Source organism: Antechinus flavipes, chromosome 3 (assembly GCF_016432865.1).
Source record: "Antechinus flavipes isolate AdamAnt ecotype Samford, QLD, Australia chromosome 3, AdamAnt_v2, whole genome shotgun sequence".
Classification (NCBI taxonomy): domain Eukaryota; kingdom Metazoa; phylum Chordata; class Mammalia; order Dasyuromorphia; family Dasyuridae; genus Antechinus; species Antechinus flavipes.
This window is the reverse complement of record NC_067400.1, coordinates 468,404,806-468,421,016: the sequence shown is the minus strand read 5'-3', so window position 1 is coordinate 468,421,016 and position 16,211 is coordinate 468,404,806. Positions and strand designations below refer to the sequence as shown.

Here is a 16,211-nt window from a genome sequence, read left to right as displayed (position 1 = left end):
ACTTTTGCTTTATTTCGCAAACAAGATTGTGACCTAAGGTGGCAGTGAGGCAAAAGTCCCTCTCTGTGTAAGGGGGCACTACTATTAATTTTATACCATTAAAAAAAAAAAATACCGTATTTAGAAATCAGGGATGAATCTTAAAAATCCAGAACAGATTTATGCTTAGAAAAAAATGGAACAATACGTGATTGTGATAGAAGGGTTAAAGAAAAGCTTTTTTGGAGATTGGAGAGACCTATATATGTATGAGGTTGCATGGGAAAGAATCAAAGGAAAAGGAGAGAATCAAAATATATGAAAAAGGTATGACTGGTAGAGTAGAGACCAGAAACTACGGCAAAGGGATGGAGAGAATGAGAGGAAGGTAACAGAAAAGAATGGGTAGAAATGAATGAAATCAAAAGAATACACAAAAATAAAAAAGAACTAGTTATCACAGTAAATTAAAAGCTTAAACATTATTATGATGCTTTTAAAATCAGTCAATACAACATATTACAAAGAACTCAAGCTACAAGCCATCAATTTACAACATTTTGTACTGGTAAAATCTTTATGAAAAATACTATATTTAAAAAGTATACATTTTAAGATGGCAAAAAAGCCTTCAGTGAAAGCAAAAAATGATTAAAAGGCCCATAAAAATTCAACTGCTACAAGAAGGTTTATGGAATTAGAACTACAAAAATACAAATTGTCCTTCTTAAAGAAAAATGAGCTGTAAAAACTGATATACCTCAGTTCCTGGCTTTCTGAAGAGAGAAGAGTAAGGAGATCCCATGCTAATATCTGGTTACTATCATCACTTTGGAATTTACTATAGTGCTTAATGTGCTGCAACACAAGCTGGTCAAGACACTCCAAAGCCTTCTCTTGCACAGTGCTTTCAGTGTCCATCACAACCGGGATGATTCCAGTCAGCCAGGCTTTCTGTATCAAGACACTTCTGTGTTGAACCTTAAAGAAAAGTGGAAGTGAAGAGAATAAACATTTATCACTTGGTCTTTGCTAGGTACTACACTGAGCACTTTGTAAATATTATCTCATTTGTCCTCACACCTACTCTAGGAGGTGAATTCTATTATAATCCCCACCTGAGCTGAGAAAATGAAAGTAGAAAGAAGTAAAGTGACTTGTCCAGAGTCACACAGATACTAAGTATCTGAGGCTACTTTTGAACTCTGGTCCTTCATAAGTCCAGGCCCAATTCTTTGGTTCCTGTACCCCCGAGTTGCTTCTAATTGAAGCTATTAATTCAGATCTTCAAATGAAATCAAAGAAAAAGTCAGCGAACTTGCGATCAAGAACTTAAAAGGGTTAAAAACATAAGCCAAAAAAAAAGTGAAGGCAACTACTAAAAATATTTAAGCATTTATGGCATATAGGAGGCCAGAAGAAAGGAAAATGGACAAAGTTCAGCTACATGTTATTATAAACCATTATTATGGTTAATAAACCATATTGATAATATAAATATTAATTTAACAAACAACATTTATTATAATAAATTAATAATTTAATTAAAACCATTAAATTTAACAATTTAAAATTGTTTACATTATAAACAATTTAAGATTGTTGAAATCGTAAAACAAAGAGTAGTTAGGTGGCGCAGTGGATAGAGCACCAGCCCTGAATTCAGGAAGACCTGAGTTCAAATATGATCTCAGACACTTAATACTTCCTAGTTGTGTGAACCCTGGGCAAGTCACTTAACCCCAAATGCCTCAGCAAAGGAGGGAAAAAAAAAAGGAAGAAAAGAAATCTTAAAACAAGTATTAAAATTTATCATTACTAGATTAGCTCAGTGCTCCTTTTGAAGATGTTAAATCATGAGGGATTGAATCCAGAAGTAAATATTGACTAAGATAAAGCATAAATCAATATGTATTCCAAGGAACAATTAAACTATATTCTAATAGAAAGAACTGATCAATGTATTTATTGCTTTATGCTTTCTGGCATGAACTATAGAAAATAAACATGCTTTCAAAGTCCTCCAGCAGCTATGCTTTTAACTAAATTATACATGATTTAAATGAAGCTGCTTTCATGGCAACGCCATCTTCATATTTTAGTTTTATTTAAAAATTGATTCAGACTCTGACTCAACCAAATTAGATAAAGAAAAATTTATTGATTTTGTACGTGAGCATTTTCAGCTTAGCAAAAATCAAGAGAAGGTTAACTGCCAATATTATCCAGAATAAGTAACTAACATTTTCAGATGGAATATGGCAAACCAGATGCAATTAAAGTTTAAGCCTCCCACTTTCTCTTCATATACAGAGCTATTTAATGGACTACATGAGTTTCTAATAATCAAATATGTAACATTTGTTAAGACAATTTTTTTTTTCAAATCTTATACAATTAACATGAACAAGGGTCCATAATACCCATCACCTCACCATAAGAAGATCAGTAAGAGATTGTAGTGCTTGCTTTCGAACAGAAACTGCAGGGTCCCGGCACCGATCCTGCAAGGTTGATAAGTCTTCTTGGGTACATGGGATCTGACTGTGTTTCATAATACTAACCAATACCTGGAAGTCACATTAAAAAAAAAATTATTCAGAACTTTAAACATAAAAAAGAGCATTTCTAAACAATAGCAGACAGAAAAGATTTCTATATAAAACTGACTTTCCATTTCATAGCACTTTTTAAAAAAATTATCTAATCAATTCTCCACATAACTTTTAAAACTGCCCTGCTTGTCTGTGCTTCCTTCTGTACTTATTCTAGAAGTTACAAAATCATACAATTATATACTCAGACATATATATCTTGTTTTGGATGATTATGATGAATGATATATATAAGAAGGGCACAAAAGGAAAACTTAGGAACCAAGGATGTCAAAGTTCTAATTTTCTATAAATAAAAGCCAATAAGAAATTTTTAGTTTAGTATAGGCTTTTAGTAAGCCTTTCCTCTGCTATGAAGGATCTAGTGCTAGCTATTTACATAATAAAAGTTTTGAAAAAAGGCTCACCTGGAGTGCAGATTTTCTGACGTTGGTCTTCTCATCACCAATTCTCTGTCTCAGCATGATCAGGATATCGTTTCCTATTTAGAAATACCAAAATCAACCAAATCAATAACATCATTACATAATATCGATACAAAATTTTAATCTAAGAGTGTTTGTATTGAATCTAAGAAATCAACTGGAAACATAATAGAAAGTGTAAGAAGGAGGAAATAGGAGGGGAAAAAAAGCTATGCAATAGTAAATCTGTAATTTGCAAAAAGTAAGTCTGGTATCACAAGAACATTCAAAACAGTTTTGACTTAGTTAACATTTTGTAAATACATGGATTCAATAAAATATATAAATGTCAAATTCAGATTTAGAATTTAACTTGAGTGGAACATATTATTATCAAGCACACTGAAACCAACTCTATAAGGTCACAAAAAAGTCTTCCTAAACTGTGATGAATACTAATTTGAATAACTGTAATCCTTTGTATTTGTAAAGGACATTTCAAAGTATATCCCAATCCCCACAATATCCCCTTAAGTCAGATATCACAAGGAGCTTTATTCTCATTTTACATAAGGATAGTAAAGCCAAATAAGGTAAGTAAAATATGTAAGTTCACAGAGTAAGACCATAAAAGAAAGAAATGAGTAGAATTCAAGTCTACTTTTCTTTCTACTGAGCCTTGTAGACAATGAAAAGACTGCAAGATACTTTGGGCTCTTGTCAACAGTATGACTACAATCAGTAGATGCATTATACCTAGGGTAGATAGCATACCTTGACACAAATTAAAACTACTTAAAACCCAAAATGACATAGGTAACATGACATAAGAGAAAGAACATTGCATTTAGAGTCAGAAGGCCTAAATCTTGAGTTCTGACTCTACACTAAGTGGCTATGTCCTATAACTGGATATTTAATTCACTTTATTTCTCTGCATCCATAAACTGAAAAATGTCATGTAAATGTAAACATATGGCCTAGTGACCATAGGGTGGGAGATTTTAGAATCTCACAAAAGCCATGTAATTTAACTTCCTCATTTTATAGATGAGAAAATTAGGGACCAGGAAGATGAAGTTCAGTCAACAAGTATTAAATGCAAACTACCAATCAAGCAAACAATAAACATTTATTAAGCACCTGCTATGTGTCAGGCACTGTGTTAAGCACTGTAGATATAAAGAAAAACAAAAATACTCCTTACTCTCAAAAAGCACACACTATAATATATACAAACAACTATGTAAAAACAAGATAGATACAGGAAAAATTGGAAAATTTTCAAAGTTAAGTGACTTGTTAAGGTCAAATTGGTAGTATTCAACAGAGGTGAGATTTGAAACTCCCCTTCCCCCATTCTCTGGCTCCAAAACTAGTGTTTTTTCCAGTTGTAGTCCCGATTTAAGCAAACTATAAATAAAGGCAAATTAACAATGCAAAGTAAGTATATAAACACTACCGGTAACTGATTCATTAAGTGATTAGTGATCATCTACTAGTGATCAAACTGACTAGTAGAAAATGATTCTAAATGGGCAATTTTGGTAGGTACTTAAATATACATTTCACAAAGTAATGAGATCTTAATCATGGAGTATAGTCAAAACAACCTAATAGGATTACTGGTTAGATAAGGAAAATAATGGAATACAGAAGAAATTATTCTGGTCTCTTTCCTAACCCACCCAACTCCCCAAACAAATGACACTACAATGAATAGACTTTTTGAGCTTACATATGACTTAGAAATCATGTAACAATTGTCTTTATTGAGAATAAACTACTTTCTAATTTTTGCTATTACTGCTGATTTCTGGTTTCAGTACAAAAGAAAACTTTTTTTTGGTAATGCAAATGGGGTTAAATGACTTGCCCAGGGACATACAGCTAGTTAGTATCTGGGATTGAATTTGAACTCAGGTCCTCCTGACTTCAGGGCCAGTGCTCTATCCACTGAAAATTTGTGAAATAAAATACCATGTAACATCACAAACTTAACAGTATATTTAATAAATCCGAGTTATGCTTTTAAGCAAAAAGACTTTACTACTACAATGAGGAATTCAGTCAGATTAGAAGCCTAAAATGAAATTATTGCTTAAGGCTGCCTGAAATAAAATTAAATACTATTTAAACCTCAAGTTTTTGCAGAGTAGCATAACTTGACTTACCATCAAATCCAATTCTTTCACCACCACAATCAGTATCTGTAACATCTATTGTTTTAAAAGTACTATGTGTCTTTCTTGGATAGTTAGAAGGAACTTCAAAGACAATAAAAACAGAGAAAAAGAATTAAGGCAAAAAGTTATTACACCATTTATTTGATAACATTAACAGAGGTGAACCCTGAAACTCTGTCCCCTTTAATCTATAAAAGAAGGGAAATTCGGACTCTCAGGCTTTCCCATGGGAAAAGTATACCTTTTCCAGACAAGCCCTTCCCAAGTTAAGTGGCTTCATTCAATCTGAGATCTTGGTCAAATCACTCCCCCAATGAAACAGATCTTTTGGGGGTGGCCTGGATCCCCTTTAGGGAATTCCCAGACTCTGGGAAAAAGCCTTCAAAATGATTTTATTCAATCAGAGATCTCTGTCTGATGGTCCTTTATTGATTAGCCCATATAGCTCCCAGCCCCAGGCCAATATTTGCCCATAAAACAGGGGTCTGTTAACACATCTTTTGCCAAATTCCTAATCAGAAATTTGCCCACTAAGATAGCCTCCTTCTTAGTGAACAATAAATCTCTTTTTTGCCACTCAGACTCTTCAGGTTTGCGAATTCTTTCACATTGGACCTGCCCAGAGCAGAGAAGATTCCCCACCTCAATTCTCACACCTCACCACTACCACTAGCACTGCATCAACATGAGTGTGGCATGCATTCTCCAATTGATAAATGGTCAAAGGATATGAACAGACAATTTTCAGATGATGAAATTGAAACTATTACCACTCACATGAAAGAGTGTTCCAAATCACTATTGATCAGAGAAATGCAAATTAAGACAACTCTGAGATATCACTACACACCTGTCAGATTGGCTAAGATGACAGGAAAAAATAATGATGAATGTTGGAGGGGATGCGGGAAAACGGGGACACTGATACATTGTTGGTGGAGTTGTGAACGAACCCAACCATTCTGGAGAGCAATCTGGAATTATGCCCAAAAAGTTATCAAAATGTGCATACCCTTTGATCCAGCAGTGCTACTACTGGGCTTATACCCCAAAGAGATACTAAAAAAGGGAAAGGGACCTGTATGTGCCAAAATGTTTGTGGCAGCCCTGTTTGTAGTGGCTAGAAACTGGAAAATGAATGGATGCCCATCAATTGGAGAATGGCTGGGTAAATTGTGGTATATGAATGTTATGGAATATTATTGCTCTGTAAGGAATGACCAGCAGGATGAATACAAAGAGGCTTGGAGAGACCTACATGGACTGATGCTAAGTGAGATGAGCAGAACCAGGAGATCATTATACACTTCGACAACGATATTGTATGAGAATGTATTCTGATGGAAGTTGATTTCTATGACAAAGAGACCTAATTGAGTTTCAATGGATAAATGATGGACAGAAACAGCTACACCCAAAGAAGGAACACTGGGAAACGAATGTGAACTATCTGCATTTTTGTTTTTCTTCCCGAGTTATTTTTACGTTCTGAATCCAATTCTCCCTGTGCAACAGAAGAACTGTTCGGTTCTGCAAATATGTATTGTATCTAGGATATACTGCAACATATTTAACATATATAGGACTGCTAGCCATCTTGGGGGGGGGGGGTGGAGGGAGGGAGGGGAAAAATCAAAACATAAGTGAGTGCAAGGGATAATGTAAAAAATTACCCTGGCATGGATTCTGTCAATACAAAGTTATTATTAAATAAAATAAAATTAAAATTAAAAAAAAAAAACCATGAGTGTGGCATGTCTACTGTAGTTGCTCTATTTTTCCACTAATAATAAACTCAATTTCTTTCATCAAGCAATAATGTACAATATTACATAAATATAAAATCTAAAGCCAAAAAAGAATAATATACTTGCTTCAAATATGTGACAATTTATCTAGATAATATCCAATTAATAAAAAGACAATTGTTTCAGTTTTTGAAATTATTAGTCCATTACCTTCTGCACTTCCCAGTAAAGTGGTTGGACAACTATCCACCTGTGAGGCAGCATGACTTGAGGCTGAACAAATAGAAAATTCATTAGCATACATCACAGTGAAACATATAGCCATCAAAACCAAGATAATTAATAAGCTAAGCCTAAACACAAAAGACTAAATGTATATGGACAGTAGTCATATCTACTTAACATTTAACAAAACATGACAATCCTTGAAAATAAAAACAGCTAACAATCAAAACAATAATAGACTTGTTTAAATTCTTCAACTCTAATAAATAGACAAGTCTATTTAAAAACAAATCAGAAAACCAAATTTACTAGAAAAGGTATTTTTTAAAGGTATGAATTACCTTTGCCTTAAGGTACACCTTACCAAATATCTATTTGGAGAATATTCTTTTTACATATCCCTTTTATACAATCCCTCTAAATTCTTGACATTTCAACAAAATTAAAAAAAAAAAAAATTTAACCATATACATTGCAGCCTGCATACTACCTTGCAAAATCTCCAGTATGTTATCCGAGACAACAGTAGTTGACATCTCCAGACAGTGAACAAAACTCGAGAGTGCCTTGCTACGAACAGTAGGTGCCTTGTCTGAACAACGACCAAACATCAGTTCTTGAACTAAAAATTTGTGCTTTAAAAACTTCTGCTCTTCCTGGGAGAGAGAATTAACCAACTCTCTTTCAGGACATTCCAAGAGAGCAAGCACTACATCAAGAGTAAATACCCTGTGTGAGATCTGTTAAAGCAAATATCATAAGAATCGTCATTAGTTGGATACATAAAAAAATGAAGAGATGTTTCTGATATGCCCTACAACCTTGTAGTCATCATTTGTATGCAATGTCATGTCCAAGAGTCTATAAATAAGACATTTCTTCCTACCTTTGAACTGCGAGAATATTTGTAAAGCCAGCGAATGAATGCTGCGTACTCTAGACAGGGGAGTTTATTGAGCAATTGTGCCAAGGCCTGAGCTGCATAGGTCCGATATTCTGATTTATCTAGAACCTAAAACAGAAGAACAGTGAAATATTCTGGAACCAATACACTCTTCCATAATAAGTTATTTTCAGAACACATAGCTAAGTGAATGGAAATTAGTCAATATATCACAAGTTAAAGATATTTAAATGTATTAGTAACAATATTGATAGCTAGCATATACATGAAACTCAAAGGTTTACAAAGTGCTTTACAAATTCTATTTTGTTTGATCCTCACAATAACCTCATGAGTAATGTGCTATTATCTCCATTTTGACAAATTAGGAAACTGAGGCAGAGAAGTTAAGTTACTTGTTCTGGGACATACAGCTAATAAGTTTCTGAAGCTAGACTTGAACTTAAGTCTTCCTGGCTTCAATTCAGAGTTTTATCCATTGACCTACCTAGTTGCCTCCAATTTTTAAAAAATAATTTGAAAAATGTTTTCCAGTGAGGATACTGACATGCATATGAGCATCAAATTCTAAATATCATATATTTGCCCCAAACTAAAACAAATAGTACCTTAGAACAGATATGCTGCAGTAAGATTCGAAGAACTGGATATACAACTTCTTTTAGTTCATCCACTAGCGAACTATTCAAAACATAAAACAACCTTACTGTTAAATCAGAATAAAACAAATTTTAAACACAATAGTTTTCCTAGACTTTATCCTAGAAAACCACTTCTACATTAGAAAAACAAAAACAAAACGAAAACTTTCGCCACATTTTAAAAGACATCTCAATATAATAGGGAGTTAAAAGATAACAATGCATCAGTGGCATTCATACTCTGAAAAGTATCCATTCAATTAAAAAAGAATCATCCAATAGATTATTTTATTTATCTAGAAAGAAATAATGAGGAAGCTCTATGAGTGCGCTCGTGCGCTCGCTCGCTCTCTCTCTCTCTCTCTCTCTCTCTCTCTCTCTCTCTCTCTCTCTCTCTCGTGACTTGAACAGGAGATCACAGCCAATATGTGGCAGAAGCAAAGCTTTGAGGTCTTCATGATCCTGAAGTCAGTTCTCTACTCACTATACCACTTTCATGTGAAATACAGTAAAACAGATGCAATCAAAAGTGAATTGTCTTTATATTGGTTCAAAAGATATAACTTTATAGTCATGGTAACAACCACCATCTATTCCTGTAAGAAAAGAGTAAGCCACAGAACCACTACGTTGTAGTTTAGCAAAGTACTGACATTTTAATGGATTAAGTAATGTTAATTCTTTGAACTTTGGTGTATATTTGGTGAGCTATATACAAAGTTATAATGCACAAATTTGACCTTTCTTTAACACATGCCTACTTGTACTATCATTTATGATGAAGAGTGAGAGCTGTTCAGAATATAAAAAACTCACAAAGGCAGGCTTATAACCAGAAGGTACCTTTTGTTGACATGAAAAGGTCACAGAAAAAATCCAAACATAATTTTTGTAGCATGCTTTTAAAGATTCAGAGGGAAAAGAGAGGTTAAGTAAAGGTGGAATTTAGGAAATTGAGAAGGAATTAGAGAGAAATTGGGGAGATGCTTAGTTGAGAAAAAACTCACATACATGTTGTGTCTACCTGAGTAGTTGCATGATCAGTGACCAACTGCTTAATGAAATAAACTAACAGGACAATACAAGGAAAAACTTTTGTGTGCAATTATGGCTGATACAGCATGGGCTTTTTTTTTTTTAAATAGCAGTTAAACTATTCCTGACAATGGGGATAGAATGAGTTTGACATATAAAGTTCATATCAATCTGTCATTGCACTTTTGCGCTGATCAAGATTAACACACAATACTCTGGTCAGTTTACCTTTTATCTAAATATCAAACTAAATAACAATTAACAAAAAAACTACCTTTGAACAAAATAATTATAAAATCTCTTAAAATCACCATTTGTTCTGTCATTACAATTTTGTTCAAATCTTTGTGACCCTATTTGAGGTTTTCTTGGCAAAGATACTGGAGTGGTTTGCCATTTTATTTAATTAAATTAATCAAATTCAAATTACTAGCAAGAGATTTACTAGCAAGTAACTCAATTCTAAAACATATTCTTTAAAGGCATTCTTTAACCCGATTATTTACATGCAACACAATATAATACAGAGATGTCAAATTCACCAGTGTTGTGAAAAAGCAAATTAAAATGTAATTGGGAAATGATTAACAAAATAAATAAAAATACAATACAACATAGATAATTTTAATTTGTGGTTTTCTACTGGAGTTTGCCACCACTGATGTAATTAACCAATTTATGTCAAAATGTCAGAAGGGACCTGTAATGTTCCGGTTTGCTTTCTGGAGGTCTTGGGACCAGTCTTGGTTTTAGCAAAGTAATCACACGAGAATAGTCAGGGATAAAATCCAAAGTCTTCATTATCTCTTTCACAGTCTATCTCCTTCGCCTGGGCCCCGGCTAGCTTTCTACAGGCCCTCTGGAATGGGTCTTGGTTTCAGTGCAGGACGCAGGAGAGCCACCACAAAGATCTCTATCTTGAAGTCTGTCTCTGGCTGAGTTTGTCCCCAGCTTATATACTCCATTACAATTATATCATTACAATATATTGAGTATAAACCAATCATTATGTCACTAGGAACTATTAATTTGTTGCACGATTAAATGAATCATAGACAATTCACATGCTAAACTAGATAACCATTATTTTATCAATTCCACTGAATTAACACTTTGTTGTAGGATTAAATCAATCATAAGAGTTCCTACCCTTTACAGGGACCACTCTTCTAAAATGAGATCTCATTTAAAGAAAACACACACACTACATATATTTGTATACAAACACACATGTAATGAGTGGTACATGTGTATATGTTGTATCATGTATATACATACATGAAGATGTGTCTACACATACACAAAGATATATGTGTGTATATTTGCACTGAAAAATAATACTAATTATAAGCTATGATCAGTTTTATTTTAAGGCTAATTTGTGGAGGGGGAAAAAAGAGTAATCCATATTCAGATCAATTTTATATTCTAGGAATATACACATACAATTCACTCAGTTTCTTTCCCCTTAATTCAAAAAGATGAATAAAGAAATCTATCAGGGGCAGATAAATGACAGTAGATAATACACCAGCTCTAGAGTCAGTAGGACTCAAATTCAAATCTGATCTCAGATGCTAAAAAGTTGTGTGAATCTGGGCAGTCACTTAACTCTGATTGCCTCAAAAAAGAAAGAGAAAAAGTGTGTGTGTGTGTGTGTGTGTGTGTGTGTGTGTATGTGTGTGTGTGAAAGAGAGCGAGCGAGAGAGAGAGAGAGAGAAGAAAAGCAAGAAAACTAAAAAGAAAGAAATTTATCACTGAAGACATATTCAACTTTAAAAAAAAATTAAATCAAGGCCCAAAAAGTTACATACAAGCAAAAAACAATTTTTATATTTTCCTAAGAAAACCACATTCATTTCACTTCAGTTCTATATTATGATCCGAGAGACAGAAATGGAAAGGAAAAAGCTAGACCTAGGTTAAGAAAAAACATGGCAGATAGAAATCAAATGTGGAAGAAATTTAGTCTTCTATCATGCTCTATAGTCCATTTGAGTTAAGAACAAGTTATCTTTAGTCCTGATATTTGAAAAATTATTAGATGATTGACTAATGTTCACAAGATATTCAACTGCTTGAAGTCCTAAAATCTACAAAGTTTTATTCCAAATAGAAAAGGCTCAGCAATTCAACAGGAAGCCAATTATTTGCAGGGGTCCTCAAACTATGGCCACAGGCCAGATGCAGCAGCTGAGGACGATTATCCCCCTCATCCAGGGCCATGAAGTTTCTTTATTTAAAGGCTCACAAAATAAAGTTTTTGTTTTTACTATAGTCAGGCCCTCCAACAGTCTGAGGGACAATGAACTGGTCCCCTATTTAAAAAGTTTGAGGACCCCTGCTAGAGTGTGGCAATTGGTTCCAAAGCAATATTACATTAGTAGGCTAAATAGAAAGCAAAGGTCCCATCTATACAAAAATACTGATAACAGCGTTTTTTATGAGAGTAATAAATAACTTGAAACTGAATGGAAAGGACTGGCCTCTCCACCCCTCCCTCAATCTTAGGTTAAAGGGCCTTGGGCTCACAGAGAAATGTCTGCGCAGCTAGATTAAAGCAGGTATTTTGCACTTCAAAGTGCCTGCTCAGCATTGAGGGGTATCTGTTCAATAACCCTGACCTATAAACTATGTTAAACATCTGCCATTGTATCTTTTGTCCTGTAAAGTCAAGTCACTGTTTAATGTCAAAATGTGCCACCAAGAGTGTACAAGAATGCTTATAAGGCTGTCCCAAATTCAGTTGGGCACAGAACCATGCCAGAATCCTACTGGAGGTCTGTCCCGGCCATGCAGGCCATCTAGGCCGGTTAAAAATAAATTATTTCTAAATTATGAATCATTATGGCTGTCTTGAATTTTATTACCTGGGCTATTTCAAAACAAATGGGGAACAGCTAAAAACATCTATGTATTATAACTAAAAAAGAATATCCTTACATAGTAAGAAGTAATGTAAGTGCTTCAGAAGCACTTAAGTGGTGCAATGGATAGAGCACCAGCCCTGAAGTCAGGAGGACCAGAGTTCAAATCTGGCTTCAGACACTTAACACTTCCTAAATGTGTGACCCTGGGCAAGTCACCTAACCCCAATTGCCTTAGGGGAAAATTATATAAGTGCTTCAGAGAAATTTGATAAGATCTGTATAAATTATTGAAGAGTGAAATAAGCAAACTACACAAATAGCATTTATAACAATGTAAATGTAAATATCACTAGAAGAAAGTTGAATTCAAATAATGAGGGGAAAAAAAAACAATGATCCTCAAGAAAAAAATATAGAAGCTTATCTCTTCTCTCAGGCAGAGAAAGGAAGGGCTACTAGGACAGGACACTACAAACCCTGTTTGTTCTATACTGAATGTTTTTATTGTTTTTCTTTGTTACAAGGGAGGGTTTGACTGAGGAAGAGGAGATATATGGAATGTACAGATAAAATACACTGACTAAACTTATTGAAAATGGCTAAATAAAAACAAGCCAAAGCAGTAAATCTGTCCCATCAAATATGAAGTCTGCATTTCTACATCAAATGGTCCCAATTCAAGGGTCAGAGAAAGGACACCAACCTTGTGAACTGGGATGTCCCTAGACACAGCAGAACAGAAAATTTAACCTTGTGGATGTCATACACTTTGTCCCATCAATACCACTGCTAGGAAAAATATCCTAAAAGGGGTCAAAGACAGAAGGAAAGATTGCACATATAAAAATGTATTTATTTATATCAGAATTTTTTTTAAGTAGCAAAGATCTAAAAGTAGGCACCCAGTGATTGCAGGATAGCTGAAGAAATTATAGTATTTATAGTGAAAAAACATTAATGAACCATAAAGAAATGAAAAATGTAAAGAATTCAGACAAACTTATAAAGATATAGAGAAAAATAAGTGAAGCAAGAAAATAATTTACAGAATAACCACAATAGTATATAAGAAATATCTAATGAAATATTTTAGAACTACAATCAGCCACAATAGTATAAAAGAAATATCTAATGAAATATTTCAGAACTACAATGGTCACAAGAAGTGACCATTCATGAATCCACAGGGCTTATTAAGAAGAATGCCATCCCCATTTAATAGAGATAGAAGATTCAAGAAGTAGAATGGGACACATACATTGTGAGACATGTTAATTTTTTTCTCTAACTTCTTGATTATAAATAACTATAAAATATGAAAATAAGACTATTTTTATGAAATAAGAAATAGAGTACTTCAAAACACTGAAGCAGGAGTCCTATAGGAAGAAGGAAGGAAGGATATAGTAACTCATTGGGAAGTGAGAACAATGTAAAAAGACTATCAATGTAGCAATTAAAAAAAAGTCAAAACACAATAGATGACAAAAATCAGTCATAGAGCCCAGACACTTTAGACAGAGCAGTAAGAAAAGAAAAAAGTCAAAGTGTTTGTATTTTACCTGATAAACTGGATTGCATGATTTCTGGTATTGATAGTTTGTGAGGTGATATTAAGAGGTGCACGGTGGGATCCTTCTCCTACTTCAAACATGAGTATCACATTTAGCAATCGATGGAAGAGGCAAGTAATGACCTAAAAAAAATGGTAAGTAGTATTAAAAATTCAAATACATTAACAAGGTTGCCTATCGTACTATATCCAAAAACAAGAGAAAATAAGTTGGACATTTTTACAAATCAACATAAGAAACATTATTTCTTTGATCATCCTTAGAAGCTAGACAAGAGCAAAAATGTGACTACTAAAATATAAAAGAATTGCTTACAGCTAAAAAATAATGGTATTTTTCTGGTCTTCCTTCCCACCCACACATACAACACAGAATCTGACAGATACAATGGAGGAACACAAACATTCATAAATGGCACAGAATTTAGAGGTGATGTAAGATAGTAGATGTAGGATGAATAGATTGTTTTCAATATCATCAGATAAAAAATACAAAAGACTAAATGTTGACCTAAAAAAACTTGATTTTCACATCTTTGTTTTTAAAAAGGATATCTGAAAGGAAATAGGGATTTAAAGTACAGTACTGATAAATAATATTCAAGTATTTATTAAATGTCAACTTGGGGTCATACCCTAGTACCAATACAAAAAAGTTAAATAATCCCTACTCACAAAGAGCATATATTGTAATGAGAGACATGAAAAGTACACATAAAAATATATATAGTAAAGCATAAATATAAAAACAAATATAAATATATACAAACTAATTAAATATAATATAGTTTGGGAGAAAAGACACTTGTGGCTAGGGAAATCAGGAAAAATTTCATTCAGAATCCTTGAAAAGTATTTTTAAAAGAGAGGGACTCTGAGGGAGAGGTAAAGAGACACATTCAAGTTACATGCTATGGCAAATACAAAGGTACAGGGAAAGAAAATGGAATGTCCTTCACAGTTAAAGTTTCTGATAAAGGCCTCATTTCCAAAATATAGAGAGAGAACTGACTCTAATTTATAAGAAATCAAGCCATTCTCCAATTGATAAATGGTCAAAGGATATGAAGACAATTTTCAGATGATGGAATTGAAACTATTTCCACTCATATGAAAGTGTTCCAAATCACTATTGATCAGAGAAATGCAAACTAAGACAACCCTGAGATACCACTACACACCTGTCAGATTGGCTAAAATGACAGGAAAAAATAATAATGAATGTTGGAGGGGATGCTGGAAAACTGGGACACTGATACATTGTTGGTGGAATTGTGAACGAATCCAACCATTCTGGAGAGCAATCTGGAATTATGCCCAAAAAGTTATCAAACTATGCATACCCTTTGATCCAGCAGTGCTACTACTGGGCTTATATTCCAAAGAGATATTAAAGAAGGGAAAGGGACCTGTATGTGCCAAAATATTTGTGGCAGCCCTTTTTGTAGTGGCTAGAAACTGGAAAATGAATGGATGCCCATCAATTGGAAAGTGGCTGAGTAAATTGTGGTATATGAATGTTATGGAATATTATTGCTCTGTAAGGAATGACCAGCAGGATGAATACAGAGAGGCTTGGAGAGACTTACATGAACTGATGCTAAGTGAAATGAGCAGAACCAGGAGATCATTCATTATATACTTCAACAACGATTCTGTATGAAGATGTATTCTGATGGAAGTGGATTTCTTTGACAAAGAGACCTAACTCAGTTTCAATTGATTAATGATGGACAGAAGCAGTTACACCCAAAGAAAGAACACTGAAAAACGAATGTAAACTGTTTGCATTTTTGTTTTTCTTCGGATTATTTCTACCTTCTGAATCCAATTCTCCCTGTGCAACAAGAGAACTGCTCGGTTCTGCACACATATATTGTACCTAGGATATACTGCGACATATTTAACATATATAGAACTGCTTGCCATCTAGGGGAGGGGGTGGAGGGAGGGAAGAGAAAAATTGGAACAGAAGTGAGTGCAAGGGATAATGTAAAAAATTACCTTAGCATGAGTTCTGTCAATAAAAAA

At 33.9% G+C, this 16,211-nt stretch overlaps 1 protein-coding gene across 1 annotated transcript in view; it reads right to left on the bottom strand.

The window, feature by feature from the left end:
• The window catches only part of NCAPD3 (non-SMC condensin II complex subunit D3), a 108,723-nt gene that overhangs the window by 65,245 nt on the left and 27,267 nt on the right, over positions 1-16,211 (bottom strand). Inside the window, exons 8-16 of the mRNA XM_051986645.1 lie at positions 14,170-14,303; positions 8,670-8,742; positions 8,044-8,169; positions 7,648-7,897; positions 7,143-7,205; positions 5,173-5,265; positions 3,002-3,075; positions 2,415-2,549; positions 740-960 (exon numbers count right to left, since the gene is read on the bottom strand). Coding sequence (XP_051842605.1) covers positions 740-960; positions 2,415-2,549; positions 3,002-3,075; positions 5,173-5,265; positions 7,143-7,205; positions 7,648-7,897; positions 8,044-8,169; positions 8,670-8,742; positions 14,170-14,303 — 1,169 coding nt within the window. The remainder of the gene's footprint in view (positions 1-739; positions 961-2,414; positions 2,550-3,001; positions 3,076-5,172; positions 5,266-7,142; positions 7,206-7,647; positions 7,898-8,043; positions 8,170-8,669; positions 8,743-14,169; positions 14,304-16,211) is intronic.